Below are 26,038 nucleotides of genomic sequence, written 5' to 3' on the forward strand. Positions count from 1 at the left end.
ATGACTGCATGTGGGAGAGCTGCCCTCAGTGTTCTGTTCCTGCTCACTGTGACTCAGGCTCCACTGGGTGTGACAGCAGGGAAGATCCTCGTCTGGGCAGCAGAATACAGCCACTGGCTCAACATCAAAGTCATCATAGACGAATTAATAATCAGAGGACACAGTGTGACTGTCATTACCCACAGTGCTACACCTTCTGTAAAGACAACTGAGTCTCCAGGCTACAATGTGGAGGTAATACAGGTGCCTTGCACGAAGCAGGATATCATTGATGCCTTACAGAAATTTATGAAGTATTGGATGTATGATCTGCCAAATGACAATATGATACAGATTTTTCTGAAGATAAAGGAGATCATGGATATGTTTGTGGAACAGAACCACATACTGTGCAGGAAGCTCTTTGCAAATGAAGACCTTCTAGAAAAGTGGAGTAAGCAACAGTTTGATGTTCTCTTGATAGACCCCATATCTATATGTGGTGAACTACTGGCAGAGAAGCTGAACCTGCCATTTATCATCAGTCTGAGGTTCTCATTTGGAAGTGCTGTGGAGCGACTCTGTGGACAGCTACCAGCACCACCCTCCTATGTGCCAGGGGTCAGCCTTGGGTACTCAGATCACATGGGTTTCCTCCAGAGAGTGAAAAACATTTTGTTTCAATTCTCTCAAGATGTGCTGTTTACTCTTGTGAGTGTAGTAAAGTGGGATTATCTCTTCACTGAAGTCATGGGTAAATGTTCCATTTTCTGTTTATAAAATCCTCAGTAAACCTAAATCTGTTTTCTTCCTTAGATTAATCTTGCTCTTCTGACCACACACAATGTATATATACAGGGTATATCGTATGAATACCGTGTTAAAGTCCAGGAAATGCCCAATTTATTTCAACAGTATGCCTTCCTTCCTAATGTAAAATGGGTGCTCCTTATGTTCCGTAAGGCTTACATAAGCTTTACTCTCAGTAGTCAGAAAGCTGAGGCACCTTACACTAGCAACACTGCCTGGGCATGTAAAGATTCGGGGGTTCAGCCCTGAAGTATAACTTTTTAAATCACAGTAGTGCTAAAGTACACTGTTTTAATAAACCTGGGATGAAAAAAAATGATCCAGTCCTGTCATCTAAGCATTCAGCAAAATCAGAGTAATCCAGCTAGCAAGTGAAAGTGATCTGGCAAGCAATATCCCTGGCCAAATGTACACTAGAATTTGTATGTTATATATACCATGTAATCTTTGGAATGGCTCTTTTAAGAGCACATGCATAAATGTGCTGTCAAACAAACATTTACATTTACAGCATGTGGCAGACGCTCTAATACAGAGCGACTTGCAATTGTGCTTTGTTATTTACTCATAGAATACAGCCTAGCCAGTACAGGAGGTTAGAGTACAAGATACCAATGACCTAGAATGCTGTTGAAATGCAGGGATCAATGCTGATGCCTAGAAGTGCAAAATACATAAGCTCTATCTCAGACAACAAGCAGTGCAATAATCAATAAGTACTAATATTTCAGTTAGTCAACATAGGAGCAAGGTCAGTGGTCATTTAAATTGTGGTCATCTATTGTGATATTTGTACATGTGGATTAATATACATTAGTGATTGTTTTGAAGTAACAGAGGGTTACATAGACCTAAATTTGAATTTTATAGCTCTCACTGTCACAGAAATCTGGACATCCCAGGGCCACAAAGACAAGCTTGTAGATTCACAAGTTAATTATAAACATATTAAACAAGCATAAGATCAGGCTATATTTTGTTAATTTGTGTGCAGCCTATGCAATTTTTTTTACCACCCCTGGAGTTAGCCATGTATCTACACTTATAATTTTGTTTTATCAAGATAGAAAACATAAAATCCTGTCAGCACCTACGAACGAGGCTTATCTGGTGCTTAAAATTTGTATCAGTGTGCACTTGACTTTATCACTCTAATTCTCCCTCTTTGCGCCATTATTCAGCTCTGCTTGAGTAGCGTAGAAGTCTGTGACAGTGCACTGTGAATGCAGCATGCTATTTGCAGTATTAGAAGCACACTCAGACGGTTCAAAAATGGGACAAATTGGCAAATTTGGTTTGTTTTTAAGCAATGTTTTTTTTTTCATATATTAGTTCTAACATTCACTGAACTAGTTTAGTGTCACAGAAAAATAATAATTATTTATTATGTGTTCCCTGGGTTTTTGTAGTGTTTCTGTGCATGGACAAGTTGTTTTCTGTTTTACAAAGTTGCATTTTTAAAGTTTAATTATGGTGTAATCCATCATGACCACTGTGCTTCCCTGTACACAAGCTTTGTCCCAGCAATCGAGCTTCACCGTTCTCAGTCATGTTGGCTATAGTCAATGTGTAGTGATCTTTGTCCAGCAGCTCTTTGCTTTTCCTGCTTGATCTGTTGAAGGTGCTAATTTATGGTGACATTACCCTGCCAATAATCTAAAGCACATTTTTAAAATGCGAGACCGAGATTCACGAAGCGCTCACTGATCTCGTTTGCTCGCATGCAAAACATACAGTTGCCGATTCAAATTGTCTCTGCTCTCGCTCAGTTTCACTTTGTTATGCTACAAACGTGCTCTCGCACGAACTTGCTCTTCTGCGCACTTAAACTCATCCTGTTCGCTCGAGAATCTTTTATGCTCTCGCGCTACAACGCTGACAAATGTCGTCAGCCAGAAAGACCAATTAAATAGTTCTTGCTGCTCCTCTACGTTCTCATTTTTTAGGAATGGCGGGATTAAAACATCCTCAATGTGTAGCTTCGCCATGGACCGACATGGTTAACGACCCCCAAGTAATGTGTTACACACTCGGTGTACCCCACGTGCTGTCTTTTCTATTCCATTTTGCATACAGTATTGAGCAACCGTGGACAGATGCCAGCTCCGCCATCATATGCCCCTGCGGTCGCCACCCAGGGGCGTCTCACAGACCACATGAACTTCACTGAGCCATTAGAGAACGTACATTACTCACACAGCAAAATCCAGACACCACGTGCGGCAAACATTTGATAAGCATTACACCAAGATGAAGGTATAACCGCTTCGTTGCCTTATCAGTAAATGTAATGTTGATACGTTATTATCAAGTATGTTCTATACCTTAGAAATGATTTTAACACAATTATCTGTAGAGACTCCACATTGAATTTTGGGTAACTGTAGTCATAAGTTGGAGGCCATGGGGACTCAGTGGTGCATCAAGAACTGCAAATCTTAATTAATAACACTGATCAAGCCCACAGCCTATCACTCAATGAAAACAAATTGCTGAAAGTTTTTGCCAGTGTTATATTTTGTTTGGATTAATATTTGGTCCAAAAATAGGAATGCCTCCTTAATTTAGTTTTAGCTTTAGTTTGATTCACACACATACTCCCACAGAAAAATATCCACAAATGAAGAGACAATAGCAGTCACTGCTGACTCCTTATTCGGTACCTTTGAAAACAAAGCTGAATTTAGACATGAATAAATTGACACTTGGATTTGCAACTGTAACAGAGACTATATTGACACGAACAATCAATTTTTTACATGTAATCTAGGTTTAATATTTGTAGTGGTATATCTTTAAATTGTTCAAATTTCAAATTTCTTATTCGCATTCTTTAAAAGTTGCTGAATACTATTTTACAGTGTCCAGGTATGTGCATGGAGGTACTGCATCAGAGTTAGTAATGCAGTCTAGGGCTGCCAAGTCATATGGACCTAACTAGGTTATGTCACGTTACGGCCCCGCCCCCATCTCAAACGTCTTCATGTGTGCGTGTTCGTCTGTGTTGCCACGCCCTATCTTGTTGTCTACCTGTTCTGTGTTCTGTGTTATGTGTAATCGTCTTGAGTGTATATATGTCTCCTGTGTTGTAGTATGTGTTGTTGGTGTTTAAGGTGTACAGAGCGTGAATGTTGTGTTTTATGTACTAATCGTGTGTAATAAACGTCAGTTTAATCATGCCTCTTCCCCGCATTCTGTTTGCAACGAATCGTCACATGTTATTTATTGTCTTTAGTTTGTTGAAATACCAGTGCTTGGCATTGCGAGTTAATTACTCTTTCTTTCTTTCCCTTTCCCCTTATCCATCTCTCATCATTACATTTAAGCTTTTTAGCCAATCAACGAAAGGTATGCAGATAACATTAACCACCACAGGAGGCACAAGTAAACAGAACACGTTGCTCACAAGAAAGTGCCGCCATCCAGACATACAATATGTTGTAACCTACAGCACTGCATACCTTCGCATGCTCCATTTCCATAATCCAACATGCTCTTAATGTTAAGACTAAAGAAATACTTTTATATGAAGGTGTTATTCAAGACTGCATCCTGATATGAGTTTGTCTGTTCACCTTTGCTCCTGTAACTTCACAGGCAAACCCACAACCCTGTGCGAGACTATAGGAAAGGCCGACATCTGGCTGATCAGATCCTATTTGAGGACTTTGAGTATCCACGACCATTCCTTCCAAACTTCAAATTTGTGGGCGGATTGCACTGCAAGCCTGCGAAGCCGCTACCTAAAGTAAGATTATCATTGTTATAAGACCATTAGGTGGCATTTTTCTTCTGTTAGTGGTTCAAGAATTTGCCTTTGGATCAGCAAGTAGGACTACATTTCATCTATAAAAGCCCAGAGGGTTGTGGACTCTGTTGCTTCCTTAGCGATTACTAAATTCATTCTTTATTCATGTAAATGTTGCTTACTGCTTCTTTATCTGTTTGTATTTTACATCAACTTATGTCTTTTGTTTCCTTGAAGCTGGAGTAGGTAATTTGTTTTAGTATTTTTGTTTACATCCCATTAACAATCAATAAATCAAATGCTATGATGATAAGAAGAAAAAATAATTATTTGTGGCAGCTGCAGAACTATAAAAAATTTCAATAGTTTCATTCAAATGACAAGAATACACATGGGAAATACGTGTGGGAAAACTGAACAGATGAACCAGTGTGATTAGCTTAATCCAATTAATTTGAATTGAGTACTTCCTGGCTTCAACCAGTGCTGCTGTGGCAGGAACAAAGTCAGGAAAAGGTAGCTGTAACAATAGTAATGAAGAGAGATGTAGGTGATGAGGAGGAAAACAGCAGCCAACATGCTTCTGTGGGAGAGAATGGACAGGTGTTAAAATGCATCTGCTCACAAGTGGACAGTGCTAAATACAAGTGTAAACGACCACCAAGACGGATTGTGATTAGATCACTTAAATCACTTGCCAAGATTGTCAAGGTATTTGACCACATATCTTTTATAATGTAAATGAAAATGCATCCGGATGTGTCCTTAACATGGCAGTATTGTAGGCAGTAACGCACCAACCTTCGGAGTGCTTGTCTGTCCTGCTTGGTGCTGTTCCCAAACCAGACTGTGATGTTCCCTGTGAGGATGCTCTCGATAGTGCAGGTATAGAAGTTCCGCAGTACCTTGGAGGGCAGTTTGAAGTCTCTTAGGCGTCTGAGGTGGTAAAGACACTGACGAGCCTTCTTTGCCAGGGAGTTGGTGTGGCGGGACCAGGACAGGTCCTGCGAGATATGAACACCAAGGTACCTGAAACTATCTACCCTCTCCATCGTGGTTCCACTGATCCTCACAGGTTGGTAGTGCCACTCCTGCTTCTTGCTGCAATCCACGATCAGCTCCTTTGTTTTGCTGATGTTTAGGAGGAGATTATTTTCCTGGCACCAGTTTTCCAGGTGTTTAATCTCCTCCAGGTAGGCCCTCTCATCGTTGTCCGAGATCAGGCCCATGACAACGGTATCGTCAGCAAACTTGACAATGATGGTGGAGCTGGAAGTGGCTGTGCAGTCGTAGGTGTACAGTGAGTAGAGCAGGGGGCTTAGGACACAACCCTGAGGAGCTCCAGTGCTGAGGGTGAGGGTGGATGAGACACAGTTGCCCACCCGTACTGATTGTGGTCTGTCTGTTAGGAAGTTGGAGATCCAGTCGCACAGGGATGTGTGCAGTCCTAGATCCTCCAACTTAGTAGTGAGTAGGGAGGGGATGATGGTGTTAAATGCTGAACTGTAGTCTACAAATAGCATTTTAACATAATTACCCCTCCCTTTGTCCAGGTGGGTCAGTGTGGTGTGGAGTAGATGTGCAATTGCATCATCAGTGGAGCGGTTGTGGCGGTATGCAAACTGCAGTGGGTCCATGGAGGCTGGCAGTGAAGATGTGATGAAATCTCTGACTAGCTTCTCAAAACACTTCATCACAACTGATGTGAGGGCAACAGGGCAGTAGTCATTGAGGCCGGAGGGTTGAGGTTTCTTTGGGACGGGAACAATGGTCTAACGATTGAAGCAGGATTGGATGATACAGTGCGTCAGGAAGAGATTGAAGATGTCGGTGAATACTGGGGCTAGCTGGTCTGTGCAGGCTTTGAGGACTCTCCCGCAGATACCATCTGGTTCCGCCGCCTTCCTGGTATTCACTCTTTTGAACACTCTCCTCACATCACTCTCTGTGATGATGAGAGGGCGCTGTTCTATGGTGGGCTCTGCGCATGTGCCGTTGGCTGCGCCGATAGCACCATTAGCGTTGTTAGCGTAAGCGCTGTTAGCATTAGCGCTGCTAGATGTAGCCTCGAAGTGAGCGAAGAATGTGTTCAGCTCGTCCGTCGGAGACTCATCCGCACTCATCAGTCCGGAGGGTGGGCTCCTGTAGTTCGTGATCGTCTGTAGTCCCTGCCACAGGGATCTAGAGCCACTCTGCTGGAACTGTGATTCTAGTTTCCTCCCATAGCGCCGCTTCGCTGCCCTCACCACCCTGCGCACTCCGTATGCTGCAGACTTGTACTCCTCCATGTTCCTGCTGATGATCCCCGTGTTGTAGACAGCAGTGCGAGAGTTCAGAGCCTCGTGGATGGTTTTGTCCACCCAGATGGTGGTTCTTGGAATCGTGTCGTCCACCAGTTTTCCAATAAACCCTACTACTGCCTCCGTAAACTCACTGACATCATCAGTGCACCGGAACATGTCCCAGTCTGCGTCATCCAGAACGTCCTGCAGAGCGTCCACCAATTGGTCTGTTCAGCGCACGACCTCCCTCTGAACCGCAGCTTCCCGTTTCAGACTTTGTTTATATTTTGGTAGGAGGAAGATGGCGACGTGGTCCGACTTACCAAATGGTGGATGAGCTAGTGCCTTGTAGCTGTCCTTGTATGGGGTGTAGCAGTGGTCGAGTGTCCTTTTTTCCCTGGTGGGGAAGGTTACGTGCTGGTAAAGGTTGGACATTGCACACTTGAGGTTAGCGCTGTTGAAATCCCCAACCATGATAAGTGCAGCGTCCCGGTGTTGTGCCTGAAACTGTGTGAGAGCTTCATGAAGTTCATACAGTGCAGTGTCCATGTTGGCCTGAGATAGGATGTACACAGTGTTGATGATGACCGACGTGAACTCCCGAGGAAGGTAGAAAGGATGAAACTTGAGGGAAAACAGCTCCAGGTTGGGTGAGCAGGAGCAGGTGAGAGTAACAACATTGGCATTGTTGCACCATCTGTTGTTTACCATCACACACACTCCACCGTGTCTTGACTTCCGCGAATTTGCCGTCCTGTCCACGCGGTGAACCGAGAAGAACTCAGCTGGCTGGATGGCGTGGCTCGGTACCGCTGGTTTCAGCCACAACTCAGTGAAGCAGAGGAGGTTGCAGTCCCGAATGTTCCTGTGGAACTTTATCCTGGCCCGGAGATCGTCGAGCTTGTTGTCCAGAGACTGAACATTGGCTAGTAGGATGCTAGGTAAGGGAAGCATTGCGTCCTTTGTTCTCCCTCAGGATCTCTGTTGGCCATCTTGTGTCCGGGGTTAGAGATGGTTTGAGGTGAGTGCTATGTAGATTAAGAGAAATAAGAGCATCTCTGCTGTAAGAGATATGTGTCGTGGTGTAAGAAGGGCTGTGGAGAAATCAGGGGTAGCGGGAAGAGCGAAAAGAGCGAAGAAGATAGCGAAAAGAACGAAAAAAGTGCCAGGTGTGGACGGAGCAGTCGTGCCGGCTGCCGACTTCACTGGCGCCATCTTGCATCTACCTCTGTAGTAGGATGATTTTGCAGCTGTTACTTCCAGTGAGAACTTGGAATGAGAACTTGGAGAACTTGGTATGAGCTGAGGTCTGAATCTAGGTAAGTTTTCCCCTGTGGCAGCAGAGTGTTTCTTTTAGCCACAGGGCAGGTGGGGAAGATCTTGCAGCTCTAGAGGAGAGAGGGCACAAAAGATTAATCGATGAGAGTGTAGAAAGGAAAGTATTAGTAACTGAATCCAGTTACTCAGGGTCAGAGACAGGGTGAGGAAGGGTGGACAAAACAGTAGAAGTAATAGAAGAGGGAGTGATGGAGTGCAGATCACGAGAGAAGGAGGAAGAACATGTTGGGGAGGTATGGATGGAAAGAGAAGGTAGGAGAAAGAGAAGGAAAGTGGCCTGAGAGGTGGAGGGGGTGACTGCGATCTCTGATGTTGTGGTGGTCTGGGTGAAAAACAGGTCCAAAATATTGCCTGCTCTGTGAATTGGAGGAGACTGGTTGAGGACAAGGTGAAATGATGTCAACAGCAGAAGAAATGGAAAGAGCAGAGAAGGAAAGTAGAGTGAAATGCCAGTTTTGAGACAATAATAAAGTTGTCCTACCACCCCTGCCGAGACACCTCAGAGAATGGGTGAATGAAAAGGCAGAGGATAGGGCTAATGGAGTCACTGAGTTCTCAGGGATGATTAAGGTCTCTGTTATAGCCAGGAAGTGTAGCAAGTGGAGGGATGCTAGGGACAACCACGATCTGTGATTGTGCAGAACATTGAGAGTAAATAAGGTTGTTGAGATTGCAGCATCTACGATGATAGTATCTAGGAGATCATTGGGCTATATAGACAGGAATTTCAGATTGACACATTTCAGATTGGAAAGATGATAGGTTTCTGGACGTATGTGATGAAAATTTGAGAAAGTGTAAGAAAAAAGGAAGATGAGTTTGAGAGGTCTGGTCTCAATGTAGATGAGGAACTAAAAGAAAAGCACAAAAAAAGGCTTCTACAGGTGCTGATAACCGCTGCGCATGTATACATCTGGAGCGGAGTCATCCTAATTGAACAGTTCAGTGTTGTGTCCACCCCCCAATTCACACCTAGGACCAAGGTGAAACTACACCTGCAGCAAATAATTACAGCTAACATCAAACAAGCAACTAAAGACAAGTTCAGAGAAGAAGCCTTGATTTTAACAGAATCTAAGGAAAAGTAAGTAAACTCAAAGTTTACCTTAACCAACCAGAAATCAATCCAAGAGAAAAAAAAACATAGCAGATTCATATCCAGAGAAACTTTCAAAAGCGCTATATTTGTCTCTTTATGTATCCTTAGCTTGCAAAATTATGTTGGAGTCAAAAAATACCCTTAAACAGTGCTGAAACCTAGAATGAGAGCTACAATACTATATAATACAGTACAAGTTGAGAGCAATTGCTAAACAAGACAGATCAAGTGTAAATATAAAATCTTCTAACAAGTGCCTGGTTAGGATTATTTAAAGTGCTTTTCAACAACAAAAAAAAAAGATGCTGTTTTGGAGGCATGGATGCATTCATTTATTCAGATGACCAGTGGATAACCTTGGATTTTGACTTCTGCCATCAAGTAAGAGGGAGCAGGGCCATTTTTGGTCTTATAGGCAATCATCAGAGTTTTAAATCAAATACAAGCAGCAACAGGAAGCCAGTGAATTGAACAGAGTAATGGAGAGACATCGGACAATTTAGGAGTGTTGAAGACCACCCATGCAGGATAGAAATGGTAGGAGAATCCATGGGAGGGGATAATATCACCAAAGGAGCACGTGTACAGAAACGAGAGGGAAACCAAGAACTGGGCCTTGTTGGACACTGCTGGAGAGTCTACATTGAGATAATGTGGAGTCCCTCCATGTTATCTGATAAGAGAGTCCCTCTAAGTAGGACTCAAACCATTTCCATCCTGAGCAGTGACTCCTAGGTCAAGGAAAACTGACAGCTAAATCCTGTTGTTCACATCAAACATACTAACTAACATATTAACTGGGAGGATCCAGGTAGCAAAAACATCGGTAAAATCAAGACCTCCTGTGATATGTGGTGTGATGCTTGTGTTAAAAACAATTAATGTCTGTAAAGGATCTTATTCTGTGCTGTGAAAGCTACAGAAATCATGTGTCTGCTACCAGCAGTCAGGAATTTATATGTGTCGGTCTTATTAATAACATAATTTTTTTGGTAATGTAGGAGATAGAGGCGTTTGTTCAGAGTTCAGGAGATGATGGCATTGTGGTGTTTTCACTGGGCTCCATGGTAAAGAACCTCACCAAAGAGAGAGCCAATACCATCGCTTCAGCACTTGGGCAGATCCCTCAAAAGGTCATGGTTTGCACTGTTAAGTGATACTGTCTTCATTTATTCCAATTAGAGCTGTCTAAAATTCTGCTTTGGCATCTTAATATAGTACAGTTTCATTTTAGATATTAAAGCTTCTGTTCAAGTGGTGATTATCATGATCTTTGGAAAAAAAAACTAATGAACAGCATTAAATTCTGTTTCATTGCTCTTCTGTCAATATTTGATTACTCTCATTATATGGTTTCTTGCCCTTTTCGCCAAATTATCTGACTCTTGTTTAACATTGCAATCTTTCTAAGAACGAATGCCATATCATTTATATCATTTGTTGAAGAAATAGAGAATAATAAATACATTTGTGGTGTGTTAGTATTAGTATTGAATAAATTGATGTTTTACTTGAATTATTGTTAATGTAGCAAAGTCTAGTCAAAGATTTTCCCATTGTTTGCTTTCTGGATATTTGTTTTCTGATTCTAATTCCAGGTCTTGTGGAGATATACAGGAGAGAAGCCAGACACTCTCACTCCTAATACAAGACTGTATGAGTGGATTCCCCAGAATGATTTGCTAGGTAAATACGTTTTGTCATGTGTCTATATACTACAATGTGTTTTAGTATGTGGTCCCTAATGTATACGATGTGCATCCGATAGGACATCCTAAAACCAAGGCCTTTATCACCCATGGTGGGACTAATGGGCTGTATGAAGCTATTTACCATGGAGTCCCAATGGTGGGTTTACCACTGTTTGCTGATCAGCCAGATAACATGAACCACATGAGAAGAAAGGGAGCAGCTGTAATGCTTGACATCAACAAAATGGAGTCCAAAGACCTGAAGGAGGCTCTCACTGATGTTATGCACAATTCATTGTAAGTTCTTATTGTGATTTACATAATAGTAGATATATTAAGATCTACTGACCACCCTTTAAGTGCAACATTTAAATAATTTAGCTGTAGTTCTGATCTTTTATGGAACAGCTTATCCATAATTATACACACTTTATGTTGGCACACTGGGAGTATCCCATGTAGCAGCTGTGACACTGTTTTAGTTGTTTTTCACTGAGGTATTGATGAAAGATGTCCTAGTTTCAATCCATGTACATTTCATTAGGTACAAAGAGAACATAATGAGACTCTCCCAGATCCACCATGATCAACCTATGAAGCCTCTGGACCAGGCTGTCTTCTGGATCGAGTATGTGATGCGGAACAAGGGGGCCAAGCACCTGAGAGTAGAAGCCCATAACCTCACCTGGTACCAGTACCACTGCTTGGACGTGGCTGCCTTTTTACTCTCCATAACTGCACTGGTCATGTTCATCTTTGTGAAAACATGCAGTTGGATCTTCCGTAAATGTTTAAGAAGAACCACAACAAAGAAGAAGAGAGAGTGAATAAGTTAGTGTATATAATTGTATTATTAATTATGGAATAATTGTACATGTGTTTGGGAGCTTCAACATTATACTGTGCCACAGTATCAGCTATAATCATGAAGGTGTTTTACCTTTGCCCAGTTTAATACTGAATGATGAACCAAGAGCAATGACAAAACCAAATATGCCCACTTGATGGTGCTTTCCCTAAATGTTAAGTTTCCAACATGAGGGCTGTGTGTGAATTCACAACTAACAACAGAACCTGCTGTGTATATATAGTGTCAATCAGGTTATACTAGCAAAATGTGAGTTAGTGCTACAGGGATTTACAGCATCTTGGAGGACTCTGGAATGTGTAATCCATATAAAACCATCTGGAGGCTGAAGTTGTGACACCCCACAGTGTAGTGGAGACAATCCTTGAGACAGATGCATCCTCCTGGGAGATTCCAGATCATGGCGCAGCATTTACTGAGCTGAAACTTTAATACTTTATCTAGTTTTAAATCCTTGAACAATCTGCTGGACTATAAACCCAGTATCCAAACAAATGTGTTTTATTAATAATTTATAATTTCATCAGTACTCTGTCGTTCTGTAAATCACATGGTACAACTGGTAGAACAAGATACTGGATACATCAAGTTCATGGGTCTGTTTCTGCAGGAGCACACATACTCACATACAAGTCACTCTGGATAACAGCATCTGTCAAATGCTGTAAAATCACAGTTGAGGTCTAGAGATTTTATCCATGTCTTGTGTTTAAAAAAAATCTATGACTGACAATTTTAGCTTTCATATTTAAATTAATTATTGTATTCTGTGTATTTAGAAAGATTTGATAAAAGTATTAACTTCCTGTTTGCTTTTTCAAGAGCATATATAAACATACATATTGAACATCAGTAGATCACTGAATAAATCATTGCAAGATAAAGATTTGAATAAGTAACCTTTTGTACAGAATTTACCAAAAATATTAACCAAATAACTGAATTACTTGACCATGTTGCTTTATACTTAAATTAAACCTCTGATTGGAATTGTGGATTTACATATACTACTAGCATAGAATCATTTTCAGTAATGAATATGTTGGTATATGTTTGTGAGGTAAAGTTTTTGCTGGTTAAGAAATATTTAAAAAACATTTGCTTAAAGCAATTCTTTCATATAAAAACCGCTGAGCTCAAGAAGATTGTGATGGAAGGCATTTAGTCCTGCAGAACACTAGACACCCTCTCTTACTTTCTAATGCACACAGAAATACCACGCTTTACGCTTACAGAGAGAAACAGTCTGAATTCAGGATCAAATAACCTGCCTATATCTGGATGAAAATACCAAAACATTTATAGAGAGGTGATTAATAATAAAAATTGTCACTGACCATTACAGTCTACATCTTGGCCAGAAGCACAACCCTTCACGTTCTGATATGATGTAAAGTGCTTTTCCTTGTTAATAATGGCATGCATGGATGTACTGTGCCATCATGTTTCTATCTTGCAAGCACAACAGGACTGAAAGTATTCTTACATTTTCCTGGTGTAACGTTTCTGGCCCGAGTACTGCAGGGCGTGGGACAGGACATATAGACTTCCTCAACAGTGCAGAACATTTGTTAACATTAAACATGTAAGACAAAGGTGGCACTCACGTACAACAATTACCATGAACATGACTGTACAATTAACATTAAACTGAGAATACATATACTTTAACATGGAATTATAAAAACTAATGTTACAGCTACAAAGATCTAATTGAACACACACGTAGCGACAATGACCAACCCTGGTGCACAAACTGACAGGAGTTTAAAGAAAGATTATCATCATGCATGGGTTGTTTTCAACACTGGGTTAAACATTAAGAATTAACAAGCCATCAAACAATCCCTGAGTATTAGCGCCTGACCTTTACTACAGATCTTATACATACAGACCTTTAACACACAAATAGGCAGCAGTTAATGCAACTCATGTAACAGGGTTGAGGTGACGACCAGGGTTTATGGAAAGCATAATTATTTTCTCCTTAAATATAGAATGGCATTTTATTAACTGCAAACACTCTCATTAAGCCCACAGCCCTCATCCTCAGAAATGGTCTGAAGTAAATTTATAGTCAAACTTAGTATTCTTAATTTAATACCATCATCCTGGTAGCAAAATATTTAATCTTTGGTCATCCTGTGAATTTGAGTGTTGTAAAAAACAAGAACATAAATAATTTGCTATAATTTCTGACAGCGCTATAGAAATCAGCTTCTGACATCTTGAGCAATGTGACATTATGACTAGAATATATGCATCTGTTTTATTAATAACTGCTATTTTGGTTCTGCAGGAGATGGAGGGTTTTGTTCAGAGCTCAGGAGATGATGGCATTGTAGTGTTTTCACTGGGCTGGACACTATCACTTCAGCACTCAGGCAGATCCTAAAAAGTCTCAGTATGCACTGTTAAATGAACCTGTCTCCATTCATTCCAATTAGAGTTGTCTTATGTTCTGCTTTGGTATCTGGAAAGGCTGTGAGTTTTTAATTTGGCTATATTTTTGTTAAAGTTAATTTTTTAGAGGTTACAGATGTTGGTCCCAAATGTATAAGAAATGATTTCATGCTTCATGTAGTGCTACTTCTATCAAACTAAGACCGTCATGCCTGGTACTGTTTTTCTAATCCACTCATTAGAAGACTATTGTTGAACAGGAACAGATTAGTTCATTCTATGACATATAATGATAAATTAAAAAGATGAATTCACTAGGTAATAGAAAACACAGGGTACAGAGTTTAAAATTAAGATGATAAGACAAAAACTTCATGTGCACATAACAACAATCTGGATATAAAGGTCAATGTGTTTGTGTCATTACAACGATTTTCATTGGTGGATTGTGTAATTTAGGACTGCTGACCTCTCATTGGTCAATGAGCTATGTGCTGCCACTGTAGTTCACTGTATGTGCAGAGCTACCTGGTCATACTACAACCATGACTGCATGTGGGACAGCTGCTCTCGGTGTTCTGTTCCTGCTCACTGTGGCCCAGGCTCCACTGGGTGTGACAGCAGGGAAGATCCTCGTCTGGCCAGTGGAATTCAGCCACTGGCTCAACATCAAAGTCATCATAGATGAACTAATAGTCAGAGGACACAGTGTGACTGTTGTTACCCACAGTGCTACACCTTCTGTAAAGACAACTGAGTCTCCGGGCTACAATGTGGAGGTAATACAGGTGCCTTACACTAAACAGGATATCAATGATGCCTTAGAGAAATTTATGAAGTATTGGACATATGATCTACCAAATGACAACATGATACGAACTTCTCTGAAGATAAAGGAGATAATGGATATGTTTGTGGAACAGAACCACATACTGTGCAGGAAGCTCTTTGCAAATGAAGGCCTTCTAGAAAAGTGGCGTAAGGAACAGTTTGATGTTCTTCTGACAGACCCCATGTCTACATGTGGGGAACTGCTGGCACAGAAGCTGAACCTGCCATTTATCATCAGTCTGAGGTTCTCATTTGGCAGCAGTATGGAGAGACTCTGTGGACAGCTACCAACACCACCCTCCTATGTGCCAGGGGTCAGCCTTGGGTACTCAGATCACATGGGTTTCCTCCAGAGAGTGAAAAACATTTTGTTTCAATTCTCTCAAGATGTGCTGTTTACTCTTGTGAGTGTAGTAAAGTGGGATTATCTCTTCACTGAAGTCATGGGTAAATGTTCCATTTTCTGTTTATAAAATCCTCAGTAAACCTAAATCTGTTTTCTTCCTTAGATTAATCTTGCTCTTCTGACCACACACAATGTATATATACAGGGTATATCTTATGAATACCGTGTTAAAGTCCAGGAAATGCCCAATTTATTTCAACAGTATGCCTTCCTTCCTAATGTAAAATGGGTGCTCCTTATGTTCCGTAAGGCTTACATAAGCTTTACTCTCAGTAGTCAGAAAGCTGAGGCACCTTACACTAGCAACACTGCCTGGGCATGTAAAGATTCGGGGGTTCAACTCTAACTTTTAAAATCACAGTAGTGCTAAAGTACATTGTTTTAATAAACCTGGGATGAAAAAAAATGATCCAGTCCTGTCATCTAAACATTCAGCAAAGTCAGAGTAATCCAGCTAGCAAGTGAAAGTGATCTGGCAAGCAATAGCCCTGGCCAAATGTACACTAGAATTTGTATGTTATATATACAGCGTAATCTTTGGGCTGGCTCTTCTAAGAGCACATGCATAAATGTGCTGTCAAACAAACATTTACATTTACAGCATGTGGCAGACGCTCTAATACAGAGCGACTTGCAATTGTGCTTTGTTATTTACTCATAGAATACAGCCTAGCCAGTACAGGAGGTTAGAGTACAAGATACCAATGACCTAGAATGCTGTTGAAATGCAGGGATCAATGCTGATGCCTAGAAGTGCAAAATACATAAGCTCTATCTCAGACAACAAGCAGTGCAATAATCAATAAGTACTAATGTTTCAGTTAGTCAACATAGGAGCAAGGTCAGTGGTCATTTAAATTGTGGTCATCTATTGTGATATTTGTACATGTGGATTAATATACATTAGTGATTGTTTTGAAGTAACAGAGGGTTACATAGACCTAAATTTGAATTTTATAGCTCTCACTGTCACAGAAATCTGGACATCCCAGGGCCACAAAGACAAGCTTGTAGATTCACAAGTTAATTATAAACATATTAAACAAGCATAAGATCAGGCTATATTTTGTTAATTTGTGTGCAGCCTATGCAATTTTTTTACCACCCCTGGAGTTAGCCATGTATCTACACTTATAATTTTGTTTTATCAAGATAGAAAACATAAAATCCTGTCAGCACCTACGAACGAGGCTTATCTGGTGCTTAAAATTTGTATCAGTGTGCACTTGACTTTATCACTCTAATTCTCCCTCTTTGCGCCATTATTCAGCTCTGCTTGAGTAGAGTAGAAGTCTGTGACTGCACTGTGAATGCAGCATGCTATTTGCAGTATTAGAAGCACACTCAGACGGTTCAAAAATGGGACAAATTGGCAAATTTGGTTTGTTTTTAAGCAATGTTTTTTTTTTCATATATTAGTTCTAACATTCACTGAACTAGTTTAGTGTCACAGAAAAATAATAATTATTTATTATGTGTTCCCTGGGTTTTTGTAGTGTTTCTGTGCATGGACAAGTTGTTTTCTGTTTTACAAAATTGCATTTTTAAAGTTTAATTATGGTGTAATCCATCATGACCACTGTGCTTCCCTGTACACAAGCTTTGTCCCAGCACTCGAGCTTCACCGTTCTCAGTCATGTTGGCTATAGTCAATGTGTAGTGATCTTTGTCCAGCAGCTCTTTGCTTCTCCTGCTTGATCTGTTGAAGGTGCTAATTTATGGTGACATTACCCTGCCAATAATCTAAAGCACATTTTTAAAATGCGAGACCGAGATTCACGAAGCGCTCACTAATCTCGTTTGCTCGCATGCAAAACATACAGTTGCCGATTCAAATTGTCTCTGCTCTCGCTCAGTTTCACTTTGTTATGCTACAAACGTGCTCTCGCACGAACTTGCTCTTCTGCGCACTTAAACTCATCCTGTTCGCTCGAGAATCTTTTATGCTCTCGCGCTACAACGCTGACAAATGTCGTCAGCCAGAAAGACCAATTAAATAGTTCTTGCTGCTCCTCTACGTTCTCATCGGTTAGGAATGGCGGGATTAAAACATCCTCAATGTGTAGCTTCGCCATGGACCGACATGGTCAATGACCCCCAAGTAATGTGTTACACACTTGGTGTACCCCACGTGCTGTCTTTTCTATTCCATTTTGCATACAGTATTGAGCGACCGTGGACAGATGCCAGCTCCGCCATCATATGCCCCTGCGGTCGCCACCCAGGGGCGTCTCACAGACCACATGAACTTCACTGAGCCATTAGAGAACGTACATTACTCACACAGCAAAATCCAGACACCACGTGCGGCAAACATTTGATAAGCATTACACCAAGATGAAGGTATAACCGCTTCGTTGCCTTATCAGTAAATGTAATGTTGATACGTTATTATCAAGTATGTTCTATACCTTAGAAATGATTTTAACACAATTATCTGTAGAGACTCCACATTGAAGTTTGGGTAACTGTAGTCATAAGTTGGAGGCCATGGGGACTCAGTGGTTCATCAAGAACTGCACATCTTAATTAATAACACTGATCAAGCCCACAGCCTATCACTCAATGAAAACAAATTGCTGAAAGTTTTTGCCAGTGTTATATTTTGTTTGGATTAATATTTGGTCCAAAAATAGGAATGCCTCCTTAATTTGGTTTTAGTTTTAGTTTGATTCACACACATACTCCCACAGAAAAATATCCACAAATGAAGAGACAATAGCAGTCACTGCTGACTACTTATTCGGTACCTTTAAAAACAAAGCTGAATTTAGACATGAATAAATTGACACTTGGATTTGCAACTGTAACAGATGTAGATTTAATGGAGACTATATTGACACGAACAATCAATTTTTTACCTGTAATCTAGGTTTAATATTTGTAGTGGTATATCTTTAAATTGTTGAAATTTCAAATTTCTTATTCGCATTCTTTAAAAGTTGCTGAATGCTATTTTACAGTGTCCAGGTATGTGCATGGAGGTACTGCATCAGAGTTAGTAATGCAGTCTAGGGCTGCCAAGTCATATGGACCTAACTAGGTTATGTCACGTTACGGCCCCGCCCCCATCTCAAACGTCTTCATGTGTGCGTGTTTGTCTGTGTTGCCACGCCCTATCTTGTTGTCTACCTGTTCTGTGTTATGTGTAATCGTCTTGAGTGTATATATGTCTCCTGTGTTGTAGTATGTGTTGTTGGTGTTTAAGGTGTACAGAGCGTGAATGTTGTGTTTTATGTACTAATCGTGTGTAATAAACGTCAGTTTAATCATGCCTCTTCCCCGCATTCTGTTCGCAACGAATCGTCACATGTTATTTATTGTCTTTAGTTTGTTGAAATACCAGTGCTTGGCATTGCGAGTTAATTACTCTTTCTTTCTTTCTTTCTTTCTTTCTTTCCCTTTCCCCTTATCCATCTCTCATCATTACATTTAAGGTTTTTAGCCAATCAACGAAAGGTATGCAGATAACATTAACCACCATAGGAGGCACAAGTAAACAGAACACGTTGCTCACAAGATAGTGCCGCCATCCAGACATACAATATGTTGTAACCTACAGCATTGCATACCTTCGCATGCTCCATTTCCATAATCCAACATGCTCTTAATGTTAAGACTAAAGAAATACTTTTATATGGAGGTGTTATTCAAGACTGCATCCTGATATGAGTTTGTCTGTTCACCTTTGCTCCTGTTACTTCACAGGCAAACCCACAACCCTGTGTGAGACTATAGGCAAGGCCGACATCTGGCTGATCAGATCCTATTGGGACTTTGAGTATCCACGACCATTCCTTCCAAACTTCAAATTTGTGGGCGGATTGCACTGCAAGCCTGCAAAGCCGCTACCTAAAGTAAGATTATCATTGTTATAAGACCATTAGATGGCATCTTTCTTCTGTTAGTGGTTCAAGAATTTGCCTTTAGATCAGCAAGTAGGACTACATTTCATCTATAAAAGCCCAGAGGGTTGTGGACTCTTGCTTCCTTAGCGATTAATAAATGTATTCTTTATTCATGTTATGTAAATGTTGCTTACTGCTTCTTTATCTGTTTGTATTTTACATCAACTTATGTCTTTTGTTTCCTTGAAGCTGGAGTAGGTCATTTGTTTTAGTATTTTTGTTTAGCTGTCCAATTCATTTGTTTTGAATACTTCTTGGCTTCAACCAGTGCTGCTGTGGCAGCAAGAAACTCAGGAAAAGGTAGCTGTAACATTAGTAATGAAGAGAGATGTAGGTGATAAGGAGGAAAACAGCAGCCAACATGCTTCTGTGGGAGAGAAGGAACAGGTTTTAAAATGCATCTGATCAGCAGTGGACAGTGCTAAATATAAGTGTAAACAACCACCAAGACGGATTGTGATTAGATCACTTAAATCACTTGCCTAGGTTGTCAAGGCTGCATTTGAGCACATATCTTTTATAGTGTAAATGAAAATGCATCCTGCTGTGTCTCTAACATGGCAGTATTGTAGGCAGTAATGAAATTTGAACACAAGTGCTCAGCTGGACACTTTGGAGACAAATGGCAAAATAAATATTTTAAAAGCAAATGTAAAGTCATCCATGTTACCCCCCCCCCCCCCGTCTGAAACACCAGATTACCAAGTGAGTCTCACTGGTTACTGGATATGTGTAGTGCCATGTTTGACACCTGATGCAGTACAACATACATTGGGACCTAAACAGGAATATGACAAATCAAGTGACAGTAAAGCTTTGTTTACACAGCCCAGTTCTTCAACCACTCCATCCTATAATGTGCAGTCATCAAGAAGAGAATGGAAGGCCTTTCTTGAGGTGCTGAAGCTTATCTTGAATGGGAACTTGACCTGCAGTTCATTGAGAGGCTATATAATAGAGTACAGTAACACATAGCAATGAAGTATCATAAATGTCAGCCATCAAGAGAGCACGTAGGAGCAGATATGTACACTCCCTAAGCAGATCTTGACATCAGTGCATCCTGGACTAAGCAAGTGCCTGCTTGGTCACCTACCAATTCGCTCCAGAGGCTGGGATCTTGATTTCTGGTATCCATGCCCCTCCCATTTCTGCGACACTCGTGCACCTACTGCTTCTTCTGCACCTACATCAGTGTGAACTCCATTGGCCTGTTCCTCCCTGCTAGGAATTGGTTAGACTCCAGTAGCATGAGTAACACACCAAAATGATGAAGACTGTCCAGAGTGACCACCACCAGTGTGTTTTGATCTTGTGCTAGAGGGTGAGTTTCAAGAGTTTGGAGATGTGCCACTACATGCACATTATAGGCCTCTTGACTCAACTGCAAATGGTTTGCTACAACATCCTTATCAAGAACATTAAGCAAAGCTGTTTCCTCATCTTCCCTTTCTCTCTGAGATGCCTCCAGTATCATACCCACAACCATCACAGTTCACTCCTGCACTCCTATCTCAAACTCAAGCATCTCTACCACCTCCATTGACTTCCCATCAGCACACTTCTGTGCTCCTGATGCAGGAGAGCATCTGGTACTTAAGACTTTAATCTCACCCTTCAGAGTTTGCTAGATCAAAGACCGCACTGGACAACTGGTTGCAAGAGACCTTTTCAACATCAAACTCAAAGAGGCTGGTCTTAACTCCTACCTTAAAAGAAAAATAAGTCATTTTCCAATTTTTTTTCATCATTCTTCTTATGAAACAACCAGTGACCTGGATGTTTCAGACATTCTGTATGAAATCTAAACTTGTTCACTGGAGTTCCTTCAAGTAAGTTGATCTCATCTTAGCAGCACCTTATAGAAAAAAAAATCTAACGCATAGGCCTTCCAAAGGTTTGTACAGCAGATCTGAGCACAAATCAATGGCTCTTCAGTCTTCACTTGAAGACCGCAAGGGTCTCTGCTGTCCCGACAGCCAGCCAGTTTGTTCTACCATCTGGAAGCCAGGACAGAAAATAGTTATGATGCTTGTCTTGCATGAGATGTGAAGCATGGTGTTTCAAGCCAAGCCATACTTGAGGTTTGAAGTACTTGAGGTACAGATCGGGCATTGACCATTGACATCATGCATGGATGGACTGGACCATTTTTGGCTTTGTAGTTAAGCATCAGGGTTTTACATCTGATGCAGGCAGCTACTGGATGCCAATGAAGGGAGCGCAGCAGTAGAGTGATGTCTGAACTTTGGATGTTTGAAGACCAGTCGTGCTCCTGCATTCTGGTCTGATGGCTCTTAGAGGAAGATCAGCAAGTAGCAAGTTGCAGTAGTCTAGCTTTGAGACTACAAGAGAATGACAACTGGTTGTCCAAAGTTATGCCAAGGCTACAAGCAGCTTCAGATGGTGATACCTGGAAGTTCTCAAAGTAAACTGTGAGGTCGTGGTAAGGGCTAGGAGTTGCTGGGATGTACGGAAACTCTGTTTTACTGGGGTTGTGCTTCAAGTGGAGGGCTGTCATCCAGGATACAATGTCAGTCAGGCATGCAGCATGCTGAGATACATCTAGAAATCTACGTGTTGGGGGGTAGAAAATAAAGAAATAATAATAAAGAAATAATCATCAGCATAGCTGTGGTAGGAGAAGCCACGAGAAGATATTATATCACAGAGGGAGTGAGAATACAAAGAGAAGAGAATAGGGCCTAATACTGAGCCCTGGGGGACACTGGTGGAGAGTCTACATGGATTGGATGTGTATCCATGTTACCCAATAGGACCGTCCCTCCGGATAGGACTGAAACCATTTCCATGCTGAGCCAGTCACACCAAGGCTGGAGAGAACAGAGAGGAGAATATTGTTGTTTTCTGTGTGAAAGGTTGTTTCTGTTGAATGTGCTGGTTTGTAGCCAGACTGATATGGATCGTGGAGATGGTTCTGAGTGAGGAAAAGAGATAATTGATTGTAAACTGCTCGTTCGAGGGCTTTTGAGAGGAAATAGAGAAATTATACCAGTCTGTAATTGGTTATGTTGGAGCCATCGAGTGTGGCCTTCTTGAGGACTGGTACCATTCTGGTGGGTTTTAATGTAGTTGGTACATGTCCAGAGGATAAGGAGTTGTTGATGATGACAGCAACATCATCTGAAACAGAGTGGAAGGAATGGGATCCAGCAGACATGTAAATTATGTTGGAGTCCAAAAATACCCTTAAACAAGGCACTGCCAGAAGGAAGTGTCAGTGCTGAAACCTAGAATGAGAGCTACAATATTATAATACAGTACTATAATACAGTACAATTTGAGATCAAATACTAAACAAGACAGATCAAGTGTAAATATAAAATCTTCTAACAAGTGCCTGATTAGGATTACTTAAAGTGCTTTTCAACAACAAAAAAAAAAAGGTGCTGTTTTGGAGGCATGGATGGATTCATCTATTCAGATGACCAGTGGATAACCTTGGATTTTGACTTCTACCATCAAGTAAGAGGGAGCAAGGCCATTTTTGGCCTTATAGGCAATCATCAGAGTTTTAAATCAGATACAAGCAGCAACAGGAAGCCAATGAATTGAACAGAGTAATGGAGAGACATCGGACAATTTAGGAGTGTTGAAGACCACCCATGCAGGATAGAAATGGTAGGAGAATCCATGGGAGGGGATAATATCGCCAAAGGAGCACATGTACAGAAACGAGAGGGAGACCCAGAACTGGGCCTTGTTGGACACTGCTGGAGAGTCTAAATTGAGATAATGTGGATTCCCTCCATGTTATCTGATAAGAGAGTCCCTCTAAGTAGGACTCAAACCATTTCCATCCTGAGCAGTGACTCCTAGGTCAGGGAAAACTGACAGCTGAATCCTGTTGTTCACCACATCAAAATATATTCAAGAGTCAAACATATTAACTGGGAGGATCCAGGTACCAAACACATCGGTAAAATCAAGACCTCCTGTGATATGTGGTGTGATGCTTGTGTTAAAAACAATTAACGCCTGTAAAGGATCTTATTCTGTGCTGTGAAAGCTACAGAAATCATGTGTCTGCTACCAGCAGTCAGGAATTTATATGTGTCGGTCTTATTAATAACATAATTTTTTTGGTAATGTAGGAGATAGAGGCGTTTGTTCAGAGTTCAGGAGATGATGGCATTGTGGTGTTTTCACTGGGCTCCATGGTAAAGAACCTCACCAAAGAGAGAGCCAATACCATCGCTTCAGCACTTGGGCAGATCCCTCAAAAGGTCATGGTTTGCACTGTTAAATGATACTGTCTTCATTTATTCCAATTAGAGCTGTCTAAAATTCTGCTTTGGCATCTTAATATGGTACAGTTTCATTTTAGATATTAAAGCTTCTGTTCAAGTGGTGATTATCATGATCTTTGGAAAAAAAAACCTAATGAACAGCATTAAATTCTGTTTCATTGCTCTTCTGTCAATATTTGATTACTCTCATTATATGGTTTCTTGCCCTTTTCGCCAAATTGTCTGACTCTTGTTTAACATTGCAATCTTTCTAAGAACGAATGCCATATCATTTATATCATTTGTTGAAGAAATAGAGAATAATAAATACATTTGTGGTGTGTTAGTATTAGTATTGAATAAATTGATGTTTTACTTGAATTATTGTTAATGTAGCAAAGTCTAGTCAAAGATTTTCCCATTGTTTGCTTTCTGGACATTTGTTTTCTGATTCTAATTCCAGGTCTTGTGGAGATATACAGGAGAGAAGCCAGACACTCTCACTCCTAATACAAGACTGTATGAGTGGATTCCCCAGAATGATTTGCTAGGTAAATATGTTTTGTCATGTGTCTATATACTACAATGTGTTTTAGTATGTGGTCCCTAATGTATACGATGTGCATCCGATAGGACATCCTAAAACCAAGGCCTTCATCACCCATGGGGGGACTAATGGGCTGTATGAAGCTATTTACCATGGAGTCCCAATGGTGGGTTTACCACTGTTTGCTGATCAGCCAGATAACATGAACCACATGAGAACAAAGGGAGCAGCTGTAATGCTTGACTTCAACAAAATGGAGGCCAAAGACCTGAAGGAGGCTCTCACTGATGTTATGCACAATTCATTGTAAGTTCTTATTGTGATTTACATAATAGTAGATATATTAAGATCTACTGACCACCCTTTAAGTGCAACATTTAAATAATTTAGCTGTAGTTCTGATCTTTTATGGAACAGCTTATCCATAATTATACACACTTTATGTTGGCACACTGGGAGTAACCCATGTAGCAGCTGTGACACTGTTTTAGTTGTTTTTCACTGAGGTATTGATGAAAGATGTCCTAGTTTCAATCCATGTACATTTCATTAGGTACAAAGAGAACATAATGAGACTCTCCCAGATCCACCATGATCAACCTATGAAGCCTCTGGACCAGGCTGTCTTCTGGATCGAGTATGTGATGCGGAACAAGGGGGCCAAGCACCTGAGAGTAGAAGCCCATAACCTCACCTGGTACCAGTACCACTGCTTGGATGTGGCTGCCTTTTTACTCTCCATAACTGCACTGGTCATGTTCATCTTTGTGAAAACATGCAGTTGGATCTTCCGTAAATGTTTAAGAAGAACCACAACAAAGAAGAAGAGAGAGTGAATAAGTTAGTGTATATAATTGTATTATTAATTATGGAATAATTGTACATATGTTTGGGAGCTTCAACATTATACTGTGCCACAGTATCAGCTATAATCATGAAGGTGTTTTACCTTTGCCCAGTTTAATATTGAATGATGAACCAAGAACAATGACAAAACCAAATATGCCCACTTGATGGTGCTTTCCCTAAATGTTAAGAAATTTGGAATAAATTATTTGTGGGTTTCCAATGAGAATACACACACACCTCACAGTGCTGATCACTTTACATTTGGTTTAATTAGATTTATGTAGCACACGGGGCAAAAAGCATTTAGCTTCAGTCCCTAAACATCAAGCCAAAGAACATAGTAGCAAGGCAAAGCTCCCTGTCTAGTGTAACGAGCCATCTTTGGATTTGGAGACTCATTTACTAAATGGGTCGAAAGTCTTTACGCAGCACCTAAGGCCACAGTTAACACTAACAGGCTAATATCACAACCATTTACATTGCTTCAAGGCACTAGACAAGGATCCTCACTCTCTCCTACCTCGTCTCTATTTTCCATTAGTAGCAGCAATAGGCCAAAATGTAAATGTAAAGGGAACACACACACACACATCATGGAACATGAAATTAGCTTCTACACAGGTGACGTTCTGCTTTTCTTACAAGAACTGCTCAATTCTATAATGGAAACAATCCAAACTATCAAAAGCTATTCAAAAGTATCTGAATTTTTGAACACTTGGAGAAATCTACACTCCTCTTTTTAAACATGAGCAAACTTTATGATGCAATTAAAACTTTACCCATCCCCCTGAATTCCAATCGCATTACATATATGTATATTAAAGCCCCCAGTTGTCAGTCATTCAAACTTGATATCAATGCAATTATTAAAACAATAATATCAATGCAATTATTAAAACGAACTTCATCGATGGACTAATTTGCCACTTGCACTCTGAAGAGAGTTACAGTAGTCCCAGGGACTAGAGATGAAGGCATGAAGGTATGAATGAAGGCATGAATGAGAGCATATATATATATATATAT

The 26,038-nt window shown here is 40.7% G+C and overlaps 1 protein-coding gene and 1 pseudogene across 2 annotated transcripts; both read left to right on the forward strand.

Moving 5' to 3' along the window:
* LOC113567898 (UDP-glucuronosyltransferase 2C1-like) lies at nucleotides 1-12,031 on the forward strand (annotated as a pseudogene). The gene is made up of 6 exons (XR_014125178.1): nucleotides 1-733; nucleotides 4,387-4,537; nucleotides 10,258-10,389; nucleotides 10,855-10,942; nucleotides 11,025-11,244; nucleotides 11,492-12,031. The product of XR_014125178.1 is annotated as a UDP-glucuronosyltransferase 2C1-like (transcript).
* Nucleotides 12,032-14,763: 2,732 nt separating this feature from the next.
* LOC113583644 (UDP-glucuronosyltransferase 2C1-like) lies at nucleotides 14,764-25,999 on the forward strand. Its single transcript, XM_035527287.2, has 6 exons — nucleotides 14,764-15,496; nucleotides 19,164-19,312; nucleotides 23,479-23,610; nucleotides 24,077-24,164; nucleotides 24,247-24,466; nucleotides 24,714-25,999. Exons 1-6 carry the CDS (start codon nucleotides 14,764-14,766, stop codon nucleotides 24,994-24,996), a joined length of 1,605 nt encoding a protein of 534 aa, XP_035383180.1. The 3' UTR covers nucleotides 24,997-25,999.
* Nucleotides 26,000-26,038: the final 39 nt, after the last annotated feature.

This window comes from Electrophorus electricus, chromosome 8, assembly GCF_041902795.1.
Source record: "Electrophorus electricus isolate QZ-2024a chromosome 8, ASM4190279v1, whole genome shotgun sequence".
In the NCBI taxonomy this organism is placed as follows: domain Eukaryota; kingdom Metazoa; phylum Chordata; class Actinopteri; order Gymnotiformes; family Gymnotidae; genus Electrophorus; species Electrophorus electricus.